The 22710-nt window shown below is 46.7% G+C and overlaps 1 protein-coding gene across 2 annotated transcripts in view; it reads right to left on the bottom strand.

The window, feature by feature from the left end:
* The window catches only part of TMEM54 (transmembrane protein 54), an 8053-nt gene extending 450 nt beyond the window's left edge, over positions 1-7603 (bottom strand). The window contains exons 1-6 of one of the 2 annotated variants that reach the window (XR_003569318.1): positions 7383-7603; positions 5921-6114; positions 2924-2983; positions 2225-2413; positions 1560-1694; positions 1349-1474 (exon numbers count right to left, since the gene is read on the bottom strand). Coding sequence is in view for 1 of the 2 variants with exons in the window: in XM_027864788.1 (XP_027720589.1) it covers positions 1560-1694; positions 2225-2413; positions 2924-2983; positions 5921-6114; positions 7383-7398 (594 nt within the window). In the remaining variant the exon portion in view is untranslated. The remainder of the gene's footprint in view (positions 1-1348; positions 1475-1559; positions 1695-2224; positions 2414-2923; positions 2984-5920; positions 6115-7382) is intronic. The other variant, XM_027864788.1, reaches the window with a different exon arrangement.
* Between the last annotated feature and the right edge of the window lie 15107 nt (positions 7604-22710).

Below are 22710 nucleotides of genomic sequence, written 5' to 3'. Positions count from 1 at the left end.
ACACACACACACACACACACACACACACACACACACACACACACACACACACACACACTAGATAGGGGGTGAATGGGGCTGAGAAGAAGTAGTAACAAACAAGCTTGGGCTGAGCTGAACGGTTCTGTGCCTAACCTTCCTCCCAGAAGGAGTCCTGGTCTGGAAATGGGCCACAAAATCCTGGAATGGAAAGGCATCTACTCCAAATTCCCAACCAATGCAGAAATATCCCCCTGCAGATCCCCAACAAGGAGTCATCCAGATTCTGACTGAGGTCCTTCAAAAGTAGAACCCACTGCCTCCCGAGGCCACTCATTTCCCTTTAGACAACCTCTAATTGTTACAAAGCTTGCCCCCATTACTCTGCCCATCCTCCACCCATCTGTGCTCCTCAAAGAACAAGACTAACTCCTTCCCCACATGATGGTCTCTCAGACTGGAAAGAGCTCCCATGTCTTCCTCAAGTATCATCCAGCTCACACACCTCCATTTCATTGATCTGGAAGAAGCCTGAGAGGTCGTGCAATCTTTCCTCATTTGGGTTATTTCTAGCGTCCATTCCCCCTCCTGGTTAGCCTGCTCTGGACGTGTGCCAGTCTTGCCAATTAGATTTCAGGGGCCAAAGGAAAAGTCAGGAAATGATGCTTTCCAGTGCCAACCATAACTACATGGTACCTTGGGAAGAGGAGAGCCTCCCAGAGTCTGAAGACCGATATTCACCACCCCGCACTGATGTTGCCTTCCTACCTGAGCTTGGACAAGTCACAATCCTGCTGGGCCTCAGTTTCCTCATCTGTAAAATGGGAGGCTAGACTAGGTAACTACCAAAATCCTCATCTCGAGGCCTGTGAGCTGTGTGGCCTCTTCCAGGGGCCACCCTCTGGGGAGCCCAAAGCACCAGACACATCCTCTCTTCTCATCTTCTCTCTTTCACACTGCAATCTTTTCTTTTTCTTTTTTTCACATTTCAATCTTTAACTTATTGGGGGGACCTTGGGCATGTCCCCATTAACTCCCATGTCTGGAGTTAATTTTCTTATCTGAAGAGTAGAGGCTTGAACCCAGTGGTTTCTGAGGTCTCTCCTAGCATTGAGAAATTCCAGGAACACTCCTTAGTCTTCTAATTTGTCTCCTCTCAGGCCCAAGAGAGCTGGCAAAGTCCCATGGCAAAGGGCTGGCTGCCTTTGTTAGCTAACGGGATGGAGCTGTTGTCTGAGGAAAGCTTGCTTTCCTTTTTTGGGTGGTAGGGGATAGCACTCTTGGCCTGGGGACTCAGGAGACCTGAATTCTAAGGATTGGCAGGGTGACAACCAAAAGCTATACCTAGCTAAGCCTAAGGTTTTCTCACCTTTGTTCACTGGGGACAGTAACTCCTGCCCCCTGCCGGATAAGGAAATAAACAGGAAGAAATCTGCTGTCAAGAATGAGGGGTGCCCACAGCTGGCCAGCCTGGGGTCACACACCTGGGCAGCTCCTGGAGAGAAGCCAAGGGGTCCTGACTCCCAGCCCCGGCACTGGGGTAGGCATGGGAGTACAGGGAGGGGCAGGAGAATCCTTACCAATTGATGACTCCTCTTTCCCCACCAGGGCCTCAGTTCCAGCAGCTGGTGAGTGAGCTGGGCTGAGCGGACAGCAAAAGTACTCTCAGCCACACAAAGGGCCAAGGAGATGGCCCAGAGACACAGGGTGGAGCTCTGTGGGAGGAGAGGAGGAAGTTGGTGAGACAGTGACCCTGAGTGACCCAGGCCCAGAGCCTAAGCGATCACAGGATCATAGGTGGAGAGCTCGAACAGACCTCAGAGGTCATCTGGTTCAACTCCTTCATTTTACAGATGAGGAAGCTAAGGGCCAAAGACTTCCTCAAGGTCACATCGAGTGAGCTCAGAGCCAGAGAGAATTGAGTCTGAACCAGCTGGGAGGCTGCCCCACCACAGTCACCTCCTAAGTGCACGTGGGGTTTAAAGACCAGTCCAGGGAGCCAAGACTCAAGGGGTCACTTACATACAAGCCTAAGAAGGAAGTTAGGAGCTCCAGGGAGACCTGCCCTCAGAGAACATTCACATAGGGAGGACCCTGAGGTGGGGGGGGTCACATAAGGTGGACGTAGGACCTAAGAGAAAATCAGGGGGGTTCTAAACTTAACAGTCATTTACACAGATAGGCAGAGTGTACCCAGGGGAGTCACGTGTCCTAGGGAGGCCCATTGTCAGTTGCAGTCACTTACATAGATTCGGGTGGGGTCAAAGGGGCAGTCCGGCGTCAGGTAGAGGAGCTCTGAGTTACCGAAGGAACAGGTGGCAAGCAGTGACCGGCCCTGGTTGGCAAAGGTGATGGCAATTGATGCCAGGAGGCCAAGGGAGCAGACCAGGGAGAAGAGAGCGCTGGCTATGCTGGCAGCAAACACTGTCCATCGCTGGAGGGAAAAGGTCCATTTGTGGGGAGAGGGCACTGGCCACAGGCTGACGTCTTTCCTCCCACCGGCTATGACCAGTACTCAGGGGCTCAGAACACAAGAGATGATCAGGGCAGGGCAATGCGTGGGTGCACTTGCATGCACGTGTGTAACATACTAGAACTGTCAGCTAAGGGGAGTGGGATAGAAATCATCAAATCCAACCTCCTCATTTTATGTGGAAGAAAACAGGTACCCATTGGAAAGAGGATCACTCAAAGTCACACAGTGAATCAGTAGCGGAAGGCTGTTTTGATCCTCCAGACAATGCTCTTTTCTTTGCACCCAAACACCCGGATATTCTCTGGGGGAGCCCAACTCTTCTCAGTGACATGGTCTCCAAACCTCCTACCCTACCCCACAGGGGCAGCTCAACCCCACCCCTTGCCCGTCCTGTCCTAGCCTGGTCCCACCTTTCCCTCTTGCCCCCCCCATCCCCATCCCAGCCTGGGTTTCCAGGGGCCACTATACCAGGGAGGTGAGGGAGAGGTATCTGGACAGCACAATGACTGAGATCCCACAGGCAATGATCTATGTACAGAAAAGACATGAAGTGAAGGGAGGGCCTCTGTCTGTCTCCGTCTCCCCACAGCCACTGATGGAGGGAGAAGCATCAGGAGGCCTTAGGCCACTCTTTCTGCACCCGTCACTTTTCCAGGACCACCCTTGAGGTGCCCCCTCAAGGAACCTCCTCTCTTGCCCACTGGGGTCCAAGGCAATGTAAGCCCTTAAAAAAAACAATAATTAATAATAAGAACAACTAGCATTTATATAATGCTTTAAGGTTTGCAAAGTACTTTGTATATGTTAACTCAATGACCTTCATAACAACCTTGTGATGTAGATGTTATCATATCCCCATTTTATAGATGAGGAAACTGAAGCTGAGAAAGGATAAGTGATTTGCCCAGGGTCACACAGCTAAGTAAGTAAGTGTCTGAGGCCAGATTTGAACTCAGGTGTTCCTAACTCCAAGTGTAGCACCATGCCATCGTGATGCTGTCTTTTGCCCATGAGAAGACAATTTCAAGCTAGACCAAGGGTACAGTCTGTGAAGAACCTTAGCCTCGAGGCGGCCCTTCTATGTGGATACATGCATTACTGCCAGTTTAAGGGGGCTGGGAGAAGGGAGTAGGGCCTGGAATTTGGGACTGGCTATAAAGACAAAATTCTTTCCCCAAATCCCACACCCCATCTACTCTTCCAGGAGCAATGGATTCTATTGTAAGACTGTTCCCAGTTCTGTGGATCCTACTTATAATAACTTACACAATAATTCCTATTTATATAGCTTTTCAAGATTTACAAAATTTTTTTTAAAGATGAAGAAATGGAGGCCCAGGGAGGCTGAGTTATGTGATTGAGGTCACATAGCTAGTGAACAGCAGAGCCTAGATTTGAACCCAGGACTTCTGACTCCACATCTAGGGCTCTATGTGGCGCAGCGACTTCCTTTATTTCTTAATGTCTTTATATCTGCCCCTTTCTCTCCACTCCCACTGCTACCACTCTCGTCCAGACCCTCCTTGTATCTTACCTCGACTATCTGTAACAGCCCTGGATTGGTCTCCTGGCCTTGGGGCTCTTCCCTTCCAATCCAAATGCCCCTACTCGACCTGGCTTTATCTACCTTTACATCCTCCATATGCAGAGACCATCCAGCTCCAGATAGGCCTTCTTCCTCAATCAATCAACATTTATTAAGTGCCTACCATGTGTTAGGCTAGCTCTATGTGCTAAGGGCTGAGGAGAGGCAAAAGACAGTCCCTGTCCTCAAGGATGAGGGAGCCCCTTTCCTCCAAAGCCCATTGCAGCCTATAATGCCACCCTACCCTTCTGCCCACGCCAATTTTACCCATCCCGCAAGGCCCAACTCAAAAGCTATCTTCTCAAGGAAGCCTTCTGCCCGCAGCCTCAGCCCCCACTGAATCCTCCGTTCCCAGAACCTAAGTCACACAATTTATTGTCTGGATTCATAAGATCTTAGAATCTAGAGCTGGGGGGGTGCTTAGAGCTTCTCCAATCCCCCTCGTTTTATAGTGGAGGAAATTGACTTGTCCAAAGCCACACAGACGGTGTTGAGTGGCAGAGCTTCTGTGAGTGACTGAGTCTCCTCCTCCCGCCTCCAGCCTCCAGCCTCCAGCCTCTACCATGTTTACTTGCCTTCCCTCCAACCTCCATTTATAGAAGCTACTTGTCTGTAGCCTGCCGGAGGCATGTTTGATTTTGATTTTTTTTTCTTTCATGAGCACAAAGATTAGTTGCTGCTTAACCATTTAAGAGCAGCCTCATTTGTAAATCAAGGAATCAGAGTATCATAGATTGAGAGATGGAGGGGACCTTGGAGATCATTGAGTCTTACCCACTCTTTTACAGAAAAGGAAACTGAGGCAGAGAGGTTAAATGACTTGTCCAGCGTCACACAGCTAGTTAAAGGTCTGAGCTGGGATTCAAAGGCAGGTCTTTCTGGTCCTATCTGCAGGTGTGACCACGAAGGGATGGAGGGGAGGAGTGGGCTGGATGTTTTGGGTTTTTTTTTTTTTCTATCTAAAAATGTTTTAATGATCCATTAAAAAAAAAAATCAGTCATTCCTGGACATAGGTTCCCAGAAGTGAACCCTTTCTTGTAACAAAGAAAAACACTTAAGCACAAACCATGCGCAGAGTAAGTCTATCTGACAGTGTATGTGACATTCTGTCCCCAGAATCCCCCCCATCTGCTGGGCAGAGGTAAGTAGGGTTCGTCTGGTAGTCTGGCTCAGCCCCTTTAAACAGGCAGTAACGCATTGCCCACATGGAAGGGCAGCCTCAAGGCTAAGGCTCTTCACAGACTGTGCCCCTGGCCTGGCTTGAGGTTTCAAAGAGATTGTCTTCTCATGGACAAGAGATTAAAATGAATCTGTTTAAGACAAGGGTTTTTTAGCTTTTTTTTTTTTGGCTAGGCAGTGGGGTTAAGTGACTTGCCCAGGGTCACACAGCTAGTAAGGGTTTTTAGCTTTGTGTATGTGTGTCCTAGACTCTTTTGGCAGTCTGGGGAAGCCTATGGCCTCTTCTCCGAATAATGTTTTAAAATACATAGGATTACAAAGGAAGACAATTATACTAGAATACAGCTATCAAAAATATTTTTAAAAAACAAGTTCTCAGAGTCTAGGTTAAGAACCTGTGGATTAAGATATCTTCTATCCTAGTGTTTTCTAAGATAACTTCTAACACTAACAGAGTGATTTGTATCATCACCTAACCTTCCTAGGACTCAGTTTCCTTTTCTGTAAAATGAGGGAGTTAGACTAGTTGCCCACCAGATTTCAATCTAAGCTTCCCAGCTAGTTGCAGCTTGTCTTTAGCCCCATTCCAACCTTTAACCTTTGCTCTCTGAGCCAATAGACGATGACCACCTCCCATCAAGCAGAGGTCTCTCCCCCGACATTCCCCTCTCCCTAGGAATGTGAGCTGATTAGCAGGTACCAAGATGGCTGAGGTGACGGCGAGGATGTTGGAGACTGCATATTGCAGTGAGACGGCATCGTGGGTGTCTGTGACAAAGCGAAGGGCTGTGCCGTGCAGCAAGGCGGCGGTGATAAAACTGATGTGCCCCAGGACCAGAAGCACCAGGCCCGTCTTCATCAAAATCTTTTTGTAATCGCCGCAGCTCAGGCCTCCTGGAGGGGGGAAGGGCGATGGAGTCAGCGTCTTGAGCCCAGCCTCTCGCTGCACTCACCCTCTTTGCTGACCATGGGGACTAGTGTCCATCTTCCCCTCCACCTGCTTCTCTATTCACAACTGCTAGGAAGAGTCTGGTTGGTTGATTAATATGTTGTTCATTCACTGAGCCCTGGAGATGGGGGTCTAGGGAGCATCCTCTTGTAGTTGTGGGTAGTCTGGCCTTGCCCTCATATCCATGGCACCTCCCTCCAGTCCCACCTGAGGCCAGATACCAGTAGCTGGCAAGGATATGCCCCTTACAATGGCTCAGGCCCTTTCCAAGCTGGTGACCACACATACAGTCTCATGACAACCTTTCCTGCCTAATGGGACATCTCTGAGTCCCATTGTACAGATGAGGAAGCTGAGGACTGGACGAGAGGTGAATATATTGACTGTCCCTCTACCCCTGACAGCACTGGTCTCTCTCTGAAGGACTGTGATTCTTCACCTGCTGGATTGCCCCACTTCCCTAAGGGCATCACCAATATTCTTCCTTTCCTTTCCCAGCCCTCCAGGGGAGCCCTGCTCCTTATCTGAGCAGAAAAAGCCAGAATCCAGGCAGTTCCTTTACGGGGCTTTATGTACTGGGACTGGACGAGGAGGGAGAGGCTGGCCCTTGAAAAGCTTTCTGGAAGGGAGCAGGTGGTGGTAGTAGGGGCTGGCTGGGGAAAAGAGTTAGTGCTGATCAGAAGCTTGGAGATGACTTAGTTTAGCTGAGACCCGGAGGAAAGAGGGGGCTTTCCCGAGGCGCACAGCCAGCTGATTGCAGAGCAGGGAGGGAGTGGCAGTCACTTCTCCTGGTTCCCAAGTCCAGAGATCTTTCCACTACATTGGGGTATTGGGACCAGGGATGAGGAGAGGGAATCTGGGACTCCTGCTTTAAAGGGTGCCCTTGTGGGTGTTGTTGGGGAAAGAAAAACAAACAGCCCTGGCCAGGGAGGTCTGGGTTCTAATTCTTGGGCAAGTCTTTTAGTCTTTCTAAGCCTCAGTTTCCCCATCTGTAAAATGGAGGGCTCAGACTGGATCGCATCAGGGCTACAAGGAGATTCAGAGACCATCCAGTGGTCCCCTTGCCTTTTAGGGAGGACAACTTATCCTGGCTCTCTGAGGAACTCTCCAGCTCTGTAGCTGTATATGGGACAGGATGACAATCTCTCCCTCCCTCCCTCGCTTCCTCCCTCCCTCCTCCCTCGGGGCTGGTGGGCAAGAAGAGTTAGCTCACCCAGTTGCAGGCACATCGTGGTTCGTAAGGGTGTGGGTCCCCGGCTCCTTGCTGGGGTCTGGCTTACTGAGGTTCCTCTTCCCAGGGACCTCCCAGAGGCCCCATGTCCATCCTCCTACCCCTGCCCCCAAGCCCCAGCCTAGTCCTGGCGGTCCAAACGGGTGGCTTGACTGGACGTCACCAGTGCCTGCACCCTCTTCCCGCCTCTGCAGGCTGAGGCTCTGGCCCGGCCTCCCTTGCTTTGCTTCCCTTCCCATTAGCCCAGCCCAGCCCAGCCCAGCAGCTCGTCTGCATCTCCAGTTCCTGTTTGACCAGCTCAGCTGGCACAAAGGGCAGGGCCCCACCTCCCCCTGCCCCCGGGAAGGGATGATTCACGGCTCTGACCCCTCCCACCCACCCTTTCCTAGGCAGCTGGGCTGGAGCAGCTTAGCCAGCCAGCCATGCCTGAGTCCCTCCACAAGTCAGAAGGCCACCTAACCCCTTGGCTTCGTGAGGGGCTCCAGTCCAGAGGGCAGAGAGGACAATAATATTCGGTCGGTGGCCAGTAGGGTCTAGACTGCCCCTTTTTAGGGAGTGGCCAAAATGAATCAGTCACCCTACTACTTATGGCTAAGGACCTAGGCTTGCATTCCGGTCTGGTTCAATAGAATGAGAAGAGAATTGGATTTGGAATCCAAAGATTCTGGGTTCAAATCCTGGCTCTGTTTGATATTGGGTAATGTTGGGCAAGTCACTAAATGTCTCTGGGACTCAGTTTCCTCCTTTGTAAAATGAGGGGGCTTGGTCTAGGTAACCTCTAAGATCCCTTCTTGACTCTAATATTCTAAGACAACTGCGGCTTGAATTTTAAGTCCTGGCTTCCCTGCAAATTTGCTGTGTGATTTAATCTTTCTGCCCTAGTTTCCTCATTTGGAAAATGGGGATAATAAATCCTGCCCTAAAAGAATAACAGCATTTATCATTGCAAAGCACATATACACTGGGTCATATCATCTTAACTGTAGGAGGTAGGCAGGGCAGAGATTATTATCCCCATTTTATAGATGAAGAAACTGAGACTCAGATATGTTCAATGGTTTGCTTGGGGGTCATAGAACTAGTAAGTGTCACTGCAGGGATTTTAACCCAGATCTCCCATCTACAAGTCCAGCATTCTCTGCATTACAAGATAGCACCTTCTTTGATGGATGGAACACACACTCAATGCTCGTAAAGCCCTTTCCACATGTGACTAGTCAACATCCATCCATTCATTCACTCAGTATTGGTTAAACTGGAGTGGAAGGGAAGGGGAGGAAGAAACGGCAGACTATTAGGGGAGCTCACAGCTCTAAGCCCTGCTCTCAGGGAGCTTCTAGTCAAGTTTCAGAAACAAGATTTGTAGACGAAAGGATGAGAGTACATTACAAAACGCTATAGAATCAAGCACTATAGTGTGCGGCCTAAACTGTAATTTGGGCAGGTAGGTGGTACAGTGGGTAGAATGCTGGACCTGGAGTCAGCAAGACTCATCTTCCTGAGTTCAAATCTGTCCTCAGACACTTCCTAGCTGTGTGACCTTGAGCCAGTCACTCAACCCTGTTTGCCTCAGTTCCTCATCTCTAAAATGAGCTGGAGAAGGAAATGGCAAACCATTCCTGTGTATCTGCCAAGAAAACCCCAAATGGGGTCAACAAAGAGTTGAAAATGACTGAAAAAAATGACTGAACACCAGACTGTAATTGCTGTAGGATTCCAGAGAAAGGGAGTGTTTGGCAGGAATCTCTGGGGACAGGAACAATCAGGGAAGGCTTCCTGGAGGAGGCAGAACCAGAAGTAGACCTTGAAGGTGGAGGAAGACAATATGGGTTAAGGCACCAGATGAGCTCCAGGGTCACCTCTTTCAAGTGTTTTTATTTCCCTAGATACCTCCCTCCTCCACCCCCCCCAATCACTGTGTGTGTGTATATACGTGTGTGTATGTATGTACGTATATATGTATGTATGTCCTGTATTTATCTGTGAACATGGTCTATCCCCTTATTTGAATGTAATCTCCCTGAGAGCAGTAATTACTTTTCTCTTTTGTACCTGACACACAGTAGGCACTTAAAAAACACTTTTCAATTGAAAAGGGCCTTGCAAAAGGCAGAATGATGAGGAAGGAGGCCAGCTTGGGACAGTGGGGGAGGGGGGACTGGTGGAGATGGGGTGGGGCCTTTAAGGAAGGGATTAGGAGGGAGTGTCAGTGACCCAGGCTGTGCTCAGGCAGGTTTGGGGGAGCTCTTGAAACATGTCGAGGCTGTGGGGACCTTTCAGGCCTCCCCTTGTGGCTCAACCTGGCCGGGCTCAGCACCCAGGTTCAGAAATTACATCAGATCTCAGCTCCCTTCTCTCTTCCCTCCGAAGGGCCTTAGGAGGAGATTTGATGGGGTGGGGGTGGGAGGGCTGGGAGATGTGGCAAGGACTCCTCCATGTAATAAATCACTTTGATCACAACAACTCTATGAAAGATGTGAAGCAAATATCATCCCCATTTTATAGATGAGGAAATTATTTACCAAACATCCCACGGATTCAGTATCAGAGCCAAAACTCATAGGGACACATGACTTAAGAACACAGAAGGGACCCTTAGAGATCATTTAATTCAATATCCTTTATAAGGAAAATTTTATGAGGAAACTGAGATCCTACTACTACCCCCACACTGCATGAACCCAGGACCTCAGACTCTTCAGTCTGAAGCTCTTTCCCATGCCTCCCAGCCCACCCCAGGATGCCTCAGAGGCTCAGGACACTGCACCAGGATAAAGCCCCTTCCTCAGAAGCCCACAAGAACAATGATAATAACAGTTGTTTCTATGGCACTTCAAGGTTTGGAAAGCCCTTTATATGAATTATCTCATTTTAGTTGGCTCCTGCTTCTACTGGGCTGGCCTCAGGGACCTTATCAGCAGCACTATCCGGTTTAGAATTGAATTTGGGGTCCTAGACACCAATTCCCCCATATAAATCCCCACTCTCCTCACATCAATCAGCTGATGACCCAGGGACCTACTCAGCTGCTTAAAGAACATTGGTCTGGGAGGGCTTCTTATTCCCCACCCCCATTTTCCCCTAGAAAAGGTCTTGTTTAGGAATTGTACCTCAAAAGGAAGTCCTTCTGTGAGAGTGTGTGTACCCAAGCACGCCTTGTGAGGAGAAGGGGAAGGCTAGATGGCCAATTAGGGATGATTTTCTATGAAAATGGGATACTAATTCTAAGGATTATTATTGAGATATCCTATAATAATAAGCCCACATTTCCATAGCATTTTAAGGTTTACAAAGTACTTCCCTCAAAACAACCACTATTATTCTTCCCATTTTATGGATGACACTCCCCTGGGGTCCCCAGGACTTGAACTCAGGTTGTCTGGCTCCAAAACCAGGCTTCTCTCCCCTACACCTTGCTGTCTCTCACTAGAAGGGGCCCTGAGACATCTAGTTCAATTTCCTCACCTTACAAACAGAAACTGACTTGACACTTACTAGCAGTGTGATCCTGGACAAGTCATTTAACCCCAATTGCCTAAAACAAACAAACAAACAAACAAACAAACAAACAAACAAACAAACAAACAAACACACAAACAGAAACTGAGACCCAGAGAAGGTATACTCAGTGAGAAGACTGAACTAAGCACAGCTAGGGCTCGAATCCAGGCCTCCTGGCTCTGATTAGATTTAACAAATATTTCTGAAACATTTTCTCTGCATTCCCCCACCCCTGGAATTCCCTCCACCCTCATCTTCACCTCCTGGCTTCCTTCAAATCCCAGCTAAATTCTCATCTTCTACCTACAGGAAGCTCTGCCTGGTCCCTCTTCATCCTAGCACCTAGTTCCCTCTGCTGAATACCTACAATTCATCCCTTACATGGCTCGTTTGTCCATACCTATTTGCAGGTTTTCTCCTCCATTAGCATGGGAGAACCGAGACGGTCTTTTACCTTTCTTTGTATCCCCAGCATTTAGCACAGTGCCTGGCACATTGTGGGTGTTTAATAAATATTGATTGACTGACAATGTGCCAGGTACATCACTGGGAACTGGGGGGGGGGCTACATCGTTAACGTGGATAAGTATGATACAAGATGAAAGCGGGGTGGAAAAGGAGCTAGGACAATGAATTCTAGGGCTATTTGAGGAAAGGAGGGAGGGAGCACAGCCAGGTGGAGGGACTCGTGGAATGCTCCACAGAGCAGCTCATTAAAGTCAACAAATATTTATTAAACCTTTTTCCTTGGCTGTCCCTCCTGTGCCTATTACCCCCTTCCTCATCTCCTCCTCCTGGCCTCCCTGGCATCCAAGTCCCAGCTTAAATCCACCTTTAATGAGAAACCTTTGCCATTGCCCCCTCTTTTCCTCCGAGTAGTATCTCCAGGCTGTCCTGATAACAGCTTGTCTGGACATAAGTGGTTTGTATGTTGTCTTCTCTACGTTCTCTCAGCTCCCAGGCTGAGCCTTGAAGGGAGATAAGGGAGGAGGTGAGGACTGAGTAAGACAAAAGCCTGAGATGCATTTTCTGCAGTCAAAGCATCACAGGGCGATGAAATGTTGGAATGAGAAGAGACCTGAGGTTGGTACAGGATGGTGAATAGGTCATACCAGCACACAGAAGTGGGAGACAAGGTGGGTGTCTGAAGCAGAGAGTAGTCACATTTGCTTAAAAGATCACTGTAAAATAAGGCAGGCAGGGAAGTTGGAGCTGGACAGTGCAGGGCCTCACGAGGTCTCTCTTCTTATCCCAGAGGCAATGGGAGTCACAAAAGTTTTCGAGCAGAGGGAGTAACTTAGCTTGACCCGTATCTCAGGAAAATTATTTTGGTTGCTGTGTGGAGGATGGGCTGGAGAGTGGTGGCAGGAAGACCATTGAGAAGATTACAATATGGTGGGGGAGAAGACCAGAGGACCTGAATCTGAACAGAAGCTGCATGAATGGAGAGGGATGGATGTGAGAGAGGTGGTGGAGAAAGAAATGATAAGATTTGGCCGCTGCCTGGATGAAGGGGTGGGTAGGGGACGGGGAAAGGTCTAGAAATCTGGGTGACTGGGAGGGTGGCAGTGCCTTGAAGAGCAAGAGTTCTGGTCTTGAAGTCAGAGGATCTGGGTTCAAGCAATATGGGGAGGCTGCAGTTCAGACTATTGATGATGATGATAATGATGATGATGATAATAATAGAAATTTACTTAGTACTATAATAGTTTCAGCTAGGTGCCACAGTAAATAGAGCACCAGGCCTGGAGTCAGGAAGACCTGAGTTCAAAAAAATCCCTGTTTGCCTCAGTTTCCTCATCTGTAAAGTGAGCTGGAGAAGGAAATGACAAATCCAGTATCCTCGCCAAGAAAACCCTAAGTGGGGTCACAGAAAGTTAGACACAACTGAAAACGACTGAACAACAAGAAAGTTTCAAAGAGTTTTATTTACATTCTCACATTTGAGCCTTACAATTTAAGGCAGAGTTCTTATCCTGATACAGATTTCAGTGGGGGGTCTGTGAACTTTGATGGGAAAAAAAATTAGGTCTTTATTTTCACAAACTTCTAGCATTTCCTTTAATTATGAATGGAGGCAACCAATGAGATTCTGAGAAGGGGTCTATAGGCTTCATTAAAGATTGCCAAAGGGGGCATGACACGCACTAGCTGTGTGACCCTGGGCAAGTCACTTAATTCCGATCGCCTCACCAAAAAAAAACCCCAAAAAACAAAAACAAAAAAATGAAACAAGATTGCCAAAGGTTATGAAAAGGTTAAGAACCCCCACCAGAAGGCATTATTATCTTAATTTTATCTTTGTGAAAAAAGGGAACAAGTATTATCAAGGGCTTACTACGTGCCAGGCACTGCCCTAAGCACTTTACAAATATTATGTTATTTGATTCCTACAATAACCCTGGTGTTAGTATGATCCCATGTTATAGTTGAGGAAACTGAGGTAGACAGAAGTTAAGTGACTGGCCTGGGGTCACACAACTAGTAAGTATCTGAGATTGGCTTTGAACTCAAGCCTTCTTGTCTCCAGACCCAGGGCTCTAACCAATTCCAATTCACCACCTAGCTTCCTCCGTGAGGTAGGCATAACTTTGTTGCTCAGTTGTGTGGACTCTTTGTCACCCCATTTGGGGTTTTCTTGGCAAAGATACTGGAATGGTTTGCCATTTCTTTCTCTAGCTCATTTTACAGATGAAGAAATTGAGGCAAATAGGGTTAAATGACTTGTCCAGGGTCACACAATTATTGTCTGAGGCTGTATTTGAACTCAGGTCTTGCTGACTCCAGGCCTGGCACTTTATCTACTGCACCATCTAGCTGCCGAGGCATTAACTACCCCATGTTACAAACGAAAGCTTAGAGACATCAAGTGCCTTCTTCATAGTTAAATAACTAGTATGGGGCAGAAATAGGATTTGAATCCAGGCCCTCCTGATTCCAAGTCCAACACTCTTCCTCCTCTAACATGATGTATTCCATTTTGTATATATTGAGTACAAGATGCTTATGAGATATCCAGGAGGAGATGTCCAGAAGGCATTAACAGACATGTCATTGGCATTCAGGAGGAATTGGGTCTATGTAAATCTGTCATTTGCATAGATGTCATAATTAAACCTATGAAAGTTGATGAGATTACTGAAAAAGAGAGTAGACCAAAGGTTCTTAACCTTTTTTGTGCCCTGGACCCCTTGGGCAGTCTGACAAAGCCTATGGACAGCCTTCCCGGAATCATGTTTTGTTTTGCTTTTAATATTTAATTTCCCCCCAAATTACATATAAAACAATCTTAACATTCTTCTCCCCGCCCCCAGTTTTGAGTTCCAAATTTTCTCCCTCCTCCCCCTCATTGAAAAGGCAAGCAATTTGACATAGGTTATACATGGGCAGTCATGCTAAACATATATCTACATAATCCAGAATTGTGTTTTTAAATGCAGAAAATAAAATATACAGGGTTACAAAGGAGACTAATAGCTGACCTTGAACAACATTGGGATTGCTCCCTCCTCTTAGATCCTTGTTCTCTTTGGGTGCTTGCTGTACTGCTCTTTCGTGGGCTTCCCACCTATCTGACAAACCTGGCTCATTCTCATTTGCTGGATTATCATCATTCATGCCCTCTTGCTACTGGGAGTATACCCCAGATCCCTGCCCTGCTCCCTCTTCTCTAGGTGATCTCATCAGCTCCTATGGGCTTTAATTATCCTTTCCATGGAGATGACTCCCAGATCTAGAGATCCAGCCCTGAGTGGCCATTCTCCCGGGTTCTAGCGTTGCATTATCAACTACCAATTGGACATTTCCAACTAATATCCTATAGGCATCTCAAACTCAACATGTCTAAAATGGAACTCATCTTTCCTCTCAAACTGACTCCTCTTCTTATTTCTATTGAGGGCACTGCTTGTCTTTTGGTCATCCAGATTCCTGACCCAAGTAGGCCTCTATTCTTTACTCTATCTCAAGGGTTCCCAAGGGTTTTTTTGTTTTTTTTTTTTAATTTCAAAAATTCTTCCTCTACAACTCTTGGAACTGTCCCCTTTTCTTCATTTCATGGACACCACTCTGTCTCATGTCTTCATGACCTCTAACTCTACCTCTGGACTATTGCAATAGCCCCATAATTGATCTCCTGGCTTCTAATCCCTCCTCTCTCCAATCTGTCTCCATCACTGCCAAATGGAGAAGACAGATAGTGGAGGTGACCCAGGGTTGAGAATGTGCAAGGTGTAATGTAGAAATGGGAGTTCATGCTGTATTGTCTAACCTATTTCATATATCAGGGAAAACAAGAAGCCCAGAGTGGAGAGGCACTTGCTAAAGAGATAGTCTGTGGGGGAAGCCAAGATTACTGTCCTGACTACTTTGACATCTCAGACTCCCAAGCTGCCCAGCACTATCCTTCACTGCCACCACCAGCCTGATCTCCAAAATTCTGAGGGACTGATGCTGAGTTTGGAGAACTAAAGCCCCAAATAAATCCCTCAGGATTTTGGAGAAGATTTATACTCATATTCTGCCCTACTGTGCAGAGCAACCTGCAGCAGGCAGAGAAGATGCAATTACTCTACAGGCTTGAGAACCCCACTTCCATGGGAGAGAGAACCATCCCTCTCTCCCTCCATGTATCAGCTGCTTCTGGACTCCCCATCTATAATTCCAGCACTCAGATGTGCCTTGGGGAGGTGGGAGGTTGGGAAGAAGAGAGACAAGGTAAGATGCATGGAATCTTTCTGAGAACTAATTTAAGACTCTTGTGAGAGATGTAATACTTTCTACACCTACAGGATCCCATTTGATCCTCACAATAGACTTGTGAGAGGTAGACATTTCCCTCACTGTTTTTTTTTTTTTTAGGCAATTGGGGTTAAGTGACTTGCCCAGGGTCACACAGCTAGTAAGTGTCAAGTGTTTGGTCTGAGGCCAGATTTGAACTCAGGTCCTCCTGACTTCAGGGCCGGTGCTCTATCTACTGTGCCACTTAGCTGCCCCTTTCCCTCACTTTATGGAGGAGAAAAACTGGAGCTTACAAACTTAACTGAGGGTAAATGACTTGGTGCCCTTTAATCCTCCTCACATAGTAAGTAAGTGCATGAGGCACTATTTGAATCCAAATCTCTCCTGAGTCCAGTTCCAGAAAAAAAAATTCTCAGGTACCTAATTAGAATTTTACTTAAAATCTTGATTAGGATCATAGAGTTAGTGCTAGAAGGAATCCTGGAGGACGTCAAGGTCAACCCTTTCACTTTATAGATAAGGAAACTCAGGCACAGAACAATTAAATCACTTGACCATGTTTTTGCCCTTCTTTGTAACCCCAGAGCTTAGCACTGAGCCAGGCACAGAGTTAAGCGCTTCAACAAACACTTGACTGACTGTTTAGGATCTTGCAAATGTTAAGTGGCAGAGCCTGGATTCCAACCCAGGTCCTCTGAGTACAAATGCCCCCTCTTTTCACTTCCTTACATCAGACTCCTACCTCTCTTGAAATTTTCAACCTGAGAATTAAGTTTTGAATTGGATTTCTTAGCAAAATTTTAAGTTTTAAATATTGCATCTCACATTCTAACAATCCAAGATTGAACTTAAAGTTGACTCTAAGTTCCCAAAATTATTCTAAAAGATTCCAAGATAGGATCTCACACAGAATCTGATAACTGTAGAATTCATTCATTCCCTCATTCATTCATTCATTCACTCAACAAAGATTTACTGAATGTCTACTGCGCTGGATGCTGGGAGAGACAAAGTCCAAGATCTGCAGGGATCTTGGAGTACTAGGAATGAAACGCAAACATGAATAACTATTCAATTCTGAGTCATGTGAAGTCTAAAGCTGGAGTGGGAAGGTCACTTAGGATGAAGGTGAGTTTCAGGAAAAGTTTATCGGGGGAGGTGGAATTTGCGCTCGTTTTAAGATACGGTAAGAAGTTCAATCAGGCAGAGAAGGGGGAGGACATTCCAGGCACAGGGAGTGGTTTGTGAGCAAACGTATGAAGGCAGGAAAGCATGGGATAAATTTATAAGACAGTGCAGTTTGGCTGGAGTACAGTACATGGAAGTAAAGAAGCACGTGCAAAGGCTGGAGAGGGGGAGTGCTGGATCATGGCAGTGCCAAGCAAATAAACTTCTGATGCGACCTTCAGAAAGTCATGTACTGCTCTGGGCCTCAGTTTCTTCATCTGTAAAATAAAGGGGTTAGACCAAATAATCTCTCAAGTCCCCTCCAGATGTGAATCTATGATCCCACAGACTTTACTTCAATGGCAACAGGAAATCATTGAAAATGTTAGCAGGAGAGTGACATGCCTAGCTCTAGACAGCTAGAGGCAGCTTGGTGGCACAATGGATAGAGTGCTAGGACTGGAGGCAGGATGACCTGAGTTCAAATCCAGCCTCAGATATCTACTAGCTGTGTGACCCTGGGCAAACTGCTTAACTTCTCACTCAGTTTCCCCAACAGGGAAAATAGGGATCATAATAGCACCTGCCTCCTGGAGTTATGTCAGGATCAAATGAGATAATATTTGTAAAGGGCTTTTTTTGGGACACACACACACACACACACACAAACACATACGTATAATGAAGATTAAGCTTATAGCAGCATGTAGGATGAATTAGGAGGGGGAAGGTAAAAAGTAGGGGGACCCCACTAAGGGGTTCTTACAGTAGTCTGGGCAAACTGGTAATGATTGTAGTGCCAGTGAACAGACAAGAGTGGAGAAATGCAAGAAACGTCACAGAAACGACATTGACAGGAATTAGTGACAGCTTGGAGGTGAGGGAAAAAGATAGGTCAAAGGCAACTCCTATGTCCAGGTGGAGTGCTGGGTGGAGGTTGGGGCTGCTAAGAAACTAGGAAGTCAGAAGGAGAAGCAGGTTTATGGGGAAGGATCTTAAGTTTATTTTTGTAGCTGCTGAGTTTGAAGTGGTAGGAATGAGGATGAAGGCAAAATGTCTAGGCAGATGATCCAGGCAGATGTCCTGTAGGCAGGTGGAGTTGCAAGTCTGGAGATCAAAAGAGAGGTCAGGGCTAGAAACTGAGTTATGGGGAAAGAGAAGAAGGAAGAGAGAGAAAGGGAGGGAAAGAGAGAAAGAAAGAGGAAAGGTGGGGAAAGGAAAAGAAGAGGGAGAAATACAGAGTGGAAAAAAGAGAGAGACAGAGAAAGACAGAGAGAGAGAGAGGGAGAGAGGGAGAGAGAGAGGCGGGGGGGAGGGAGACAGATTAGATAGATTATTGGGCAATATCCACTTTAGGGGGTTGGGGAAAGAATGAGGAGCAGGGAGAGATGGAGAATGGACAGTGAGACATTGGAGGGAAAGTAGAAGATAATCTTCATTATGCATAGATGGAAGGGAGTGTGTGTGTGTGTGTGTGTGTGTGTGTGTGTGTGTGTGTGTATGTCCCAAAAAAAGAGAAGGGAGAAGAGTATCCAGTAGGAGTGAAGTAGTAAAGAATACCAAATGCTACAGAGACATCAAGGAGGATAAAGACTGAAATGAGTCCACTGTATTTTAGATTAGGTGACTGGTAACCTTTGTAAGGTTATGGGAATGTGAGTTAGTTTGCAATGGGATCAATGAGAAAACAGAAATTTTGCATACAGACAACTTTTTCTAAGGAGTTTAGCCATGAAAGGGAGGACAGATGCTCTCTCGATGGGGAAGGTGGAGAACACAATAAAAATAATGTAAAAACAAGATACCAATACCATTTTTTTTTAAGGGAAGAGAGAAATGGGACAGTAGTTGGATAGGCTGGAAGGGACAAAGGAAAACTTTCTTTAGGCCTGGACTGGAGATACTTGGGTATGCTTCTAGAGTTAGATGAGAGAAAGAGAGGAGTCAGAGATCAGAAGACTGCTGGAGCCGGGAAGTGGGACGGAATGAAATGAGACTCTGGCCATAGTAAAGCACAGGGATACGCTCCCTCCCACCCCAACCACGGCCACATAAAAAAGGGAAAAAGGGAGAGTGAATGCACAGTCATTTTCTTGGAATCAAATATTATTTTATTTTTCACATTTGCATTGTCTCCTCTCCTTCACTCCCACTCCCCAAATGAGAAAGCAAGAAAAACAAAACCTATTACAAACATGTATAGCCAAGTAAAACAAATCCCCGAATTGGCCATGTCAAAAAAGTGTCCCAGCCTGTACTCTTGAGTGCATCACATCTCTGCCTGGAGGTGGGTAGTGTGCTCAAGTCCTCTGGAATTGAGGCTGGTGGTTGTGTGGGGCAGAGGTTCTGGATTCCTTTCAAAGTTGTTTGTCTACAATGTTGCTATTATATAAATTGTTCTCCTGGTTGCACAGTCATTTTAAAGAGTGAAGGGAACACAAATGAGATGGTTAAACCTGAAAACCAATCAATCCAATCCTCTCTGCCCGCTGCTTTCCCTATACGCAAAAAAGTACGCCCTCTAACCTGGCTTCCAACCCACTCTCAGTGGATAACAAATTCACTCCTTGCCCTCAAGGGGGGATGCACTCTTGTTAAGGAGACAAACTTTATGAACCACAAACAAGTAGAACTTGCCCCGGGATGGACATAATCAGCTGTAATGGTAGTGGCAAAGGCTGAAGGAAGGAGTAACAGTAAGTCTCTTCCTACAGAAGGTGGGGCTTCAACGACAGGTAGCTTACCTGTGGCTTTCCAGGCATCCAAGAAGCTGCTTGGTTCACTGAAGAAAAAGATCCTGGACTTGGAATAAGGAAAGCAGGGCCTCTCTCTGAGTCTGTTTCCAGGCCTTTAAAATGGGACAATGGCACTACCTACTTTATGTGGTGGGTTGTGAAGAAAGTGCTTTATAAACTGTGAATAATTCTTCAATTCAGTCTTTGTCCCCATCTATTTTTTCTCAGCTCCTTCAAGTGCCTGGAGCCCTTAGATACTGAATTTGGAAATATGGATTCTGGGTTTGTATTCTAGCTTTCTTTACCACTTGAGTCATCTTGGGCAAATCACTACCACTCGTTTCTTCATCTGTAAAATAAGGAGGGTGGACCAGAAAAGGAATGACACTCTGTTGTCCTTCAGAGCTTAACAAAATGGTTTTTCTCAAACAAGTCTGTGAGGCAGTGGAAGAGAATTATCAGCCCTGTGTCAGATCTCTCCAAAGTCTCTTCTGCCTACGGTTACGTGTCCCATAATGCTATGATTTATATCAACACCCTCCCAGTCCATTAGAATAGCCTGAAGAGATGAGGGGGTTTGGAGCACAACCACAGACCCCTTCTCAACTCACACGGGGCAGGGTGCAGGAGTGGGAGGGTTGGAGCTGTGATCTTATCAACACAGTGCCTTATTATAAGATCCACCAGGACAAGCTTGTTGGACCATGTGGCTGACGCTAAGCAAGGTTTGAGAAGCTGAGAACTGAGGGAGGGGTCTCTGCCACAACCTCAGCAAACCACTGAATCTGAAGACCTCGGCATCAAGGTATATCAATCGATAAGCATTTCTTAAGCACCTATTACTCTGTAGCAGTGTAGGCAATGTGGATACAAAGACAAGAGATGGTCCCCTGGTTCTCAGTGGGTTACCAAGATAAGTAAGCAGCAGAGCTGAGATTTGCCCTACCTTGTGCTCACAATGCATTTCAAAAATTCAGACTGGTACTAGTATGAAGGCCGAGGCAGAGCTGGAGACGACCAAATAATATATGTACTTCTCAACTTGTGACAGTCGGATGGGAGCTGGGGCTGATGAATTCAACCTACCGTCCAAACAGTTGGTGCCTACTCTGTGCAGAGGGGATTAACAGGTGACTGCTTGCCCTCGCAAAGCTCAGCAGAGTAAAGGTGACCACAAACTGCATGGGACAAAGTCATGTGTGTTAAGTGTAATAAGGGGTCCAAAGTGCTCGAGGGTAATCAAAGAGGGGATGATCCTTTCTGGTTAGGCTCCAGGCCAAGGCCTGGGTCAGGTGCTGGGCATGGGGTGGAAGGATGGGAGCAAAACAGCATAAAATCCCTTCTGTGGAAGGATCATAAAATAATGAAACATAAAACAAAGAGCTCAGGGATAGAATACAACTGGAAAAAGTTGGGTTAGATCATGAAGCTGATTTTGGGGCGTGGGGCCTACCTCAGAATCTGGAGGGCACCGAGCTGGGCTTCCTGGGCAGAGTGCATGGCTCAGGATGTAGGAGGACAGAGCTGTATGACATCTCAGAGGCGGCTTCCTGGAGGTGGTGAGACTGAACAACAGGTGGGATTTGGGTATCCTTGTCAGTTGACTGAGAAGCTATGGCTTCAGGGGCAAACTAAGCTTGGTTCAGTTCTAGGGCAGGCTAGATTCCACAGCTACCTCAGGCTTCTCTTTTAACTCAGACTTCTACCTGCCCTTCTACACATTTTCCCACGTGCCCTTGAATTACACTGCTACCCTCTTCTACTCCCGCCTAGTTGGCATTTCTGCTATTGCTGACCTAGTAAAGACAACTAGAATTCAGGCATCTATTAGTGAGAACACACCAGATGCTCTGGTACAGCCCTCATTGTCCAACTACCAGTGTTCTGCGTCACCTCTCCGCCCCCACACAGATCCAGTGCCAGGTCCATGCCTGTCTTTTTTGTTTTTTTAATGGCTCTCTCTTCCTTATTACTACCTGGCAACAAGGAATCTCTATACTAGGCCTCAGGTCCCTGAGTTTCTAAAGCCAGAAGCAAATGTAATATGCTGTCCTAGCCTGGGGAAGGAAGAACAGGAGTTAGGAGACCCCAGTCCTAAGCCCCAGCTCTTCTCCTGTGATCTACCCTCAGCTATCACATGGGGGAAAAGATCTGGCCCTATATCTGCCTCAGGGGACTTCAAGGACGGGAGTGGAATGGTTAGCTATTTAAGCATTTTGGAAAAAGTTAAATACCACCTAATACTTTTTCCTGAGTCAATCTACACAACTGAGCATCCTAATTATCCATGAGAAGAGAGATCTCATCTTGCTCTTAAATCCCACCCTATCCCTGCACTATTGCTTCTATTTCATCTTCTCTACAAAGGCGGCCTTCACCTTCCCTGCCCATCCCCCCTGTTCCCACCCTGCTTCGGCAGTCTCCATCACAATAACTGATTAACCTTTTCTCCCCTGGACTACTTTCTGCTCTTAGTAAAGCCAGCAGCTGAGTGGATGTAGGTTCAGGACCGTCTACCAATTGCTACCAGGCATCTTCAGTGAGAAAGTGACTTCGGTTTCCTTCCTTCCTTCCTTCCGAAGGTACACTTCCTGACTGCATGCATGGACTTTCTGGATCCCTATTTAGCATCAAATTTGAGACTTTTTGTTGCCTACCATGTACCAGAGCATTAGGATGGGTGCTGGGAGATTCCAAGACAAAAAAATAGAGGGCTTTTATTTCTGTTGAAAACATCCTTGCTTCCCTACTTCACTCTTCCTACTATTTCCTTAAACCTCTTCTGAGAGTAACCATACACCAAGGTGGAGTCTAATCTTTCAGAGCCCCAAAGCACCTTTATCTAAAATGCTCCTCATCTTAATTGACAAAGGTAGGGGAGGGGGAATCCCTTATCTGGTGGATTAGATCTGATCAATTATAGAAGCACTTCCAATTAATCTAACAAACATACACAGATATGGGAGCACAGGGCTTTGGGGGACAGTGACACAAATGAAGAATAATCCCTGCCTCTCTGGTGTTTTGTTTTTATTTTTGTCAGGACATATGATTTCATCAGTCTAACAGGACAGTTAAAATATATCTATGTGTATCTACAATAATGAGGTAGAGTTATGGGATATGACATTCTTCCACTGGGGGAAATGTCCCTCCTTCCCATCTTA

Source organism: Vombatus ursinus, unplaced genomic scaffold (genome assembly GCF_900497805.2).
Source record: "Vombatus ursinus unplaced genomic scaffold, bare-nosed wombat genome assembly UNPS02014775.1, whole genome shotgun sequence".
Taxonomy (NCBI): domain Eukaryota; kingdom Metazoa; phylum Chordata; class Mammalia; order Diprotodontia; family Vombatidae; genus Vombatus; species Vombatus ursinus.
This window is presented reverse-complemented; position numbering and strand designations above follow the sequence as displayed.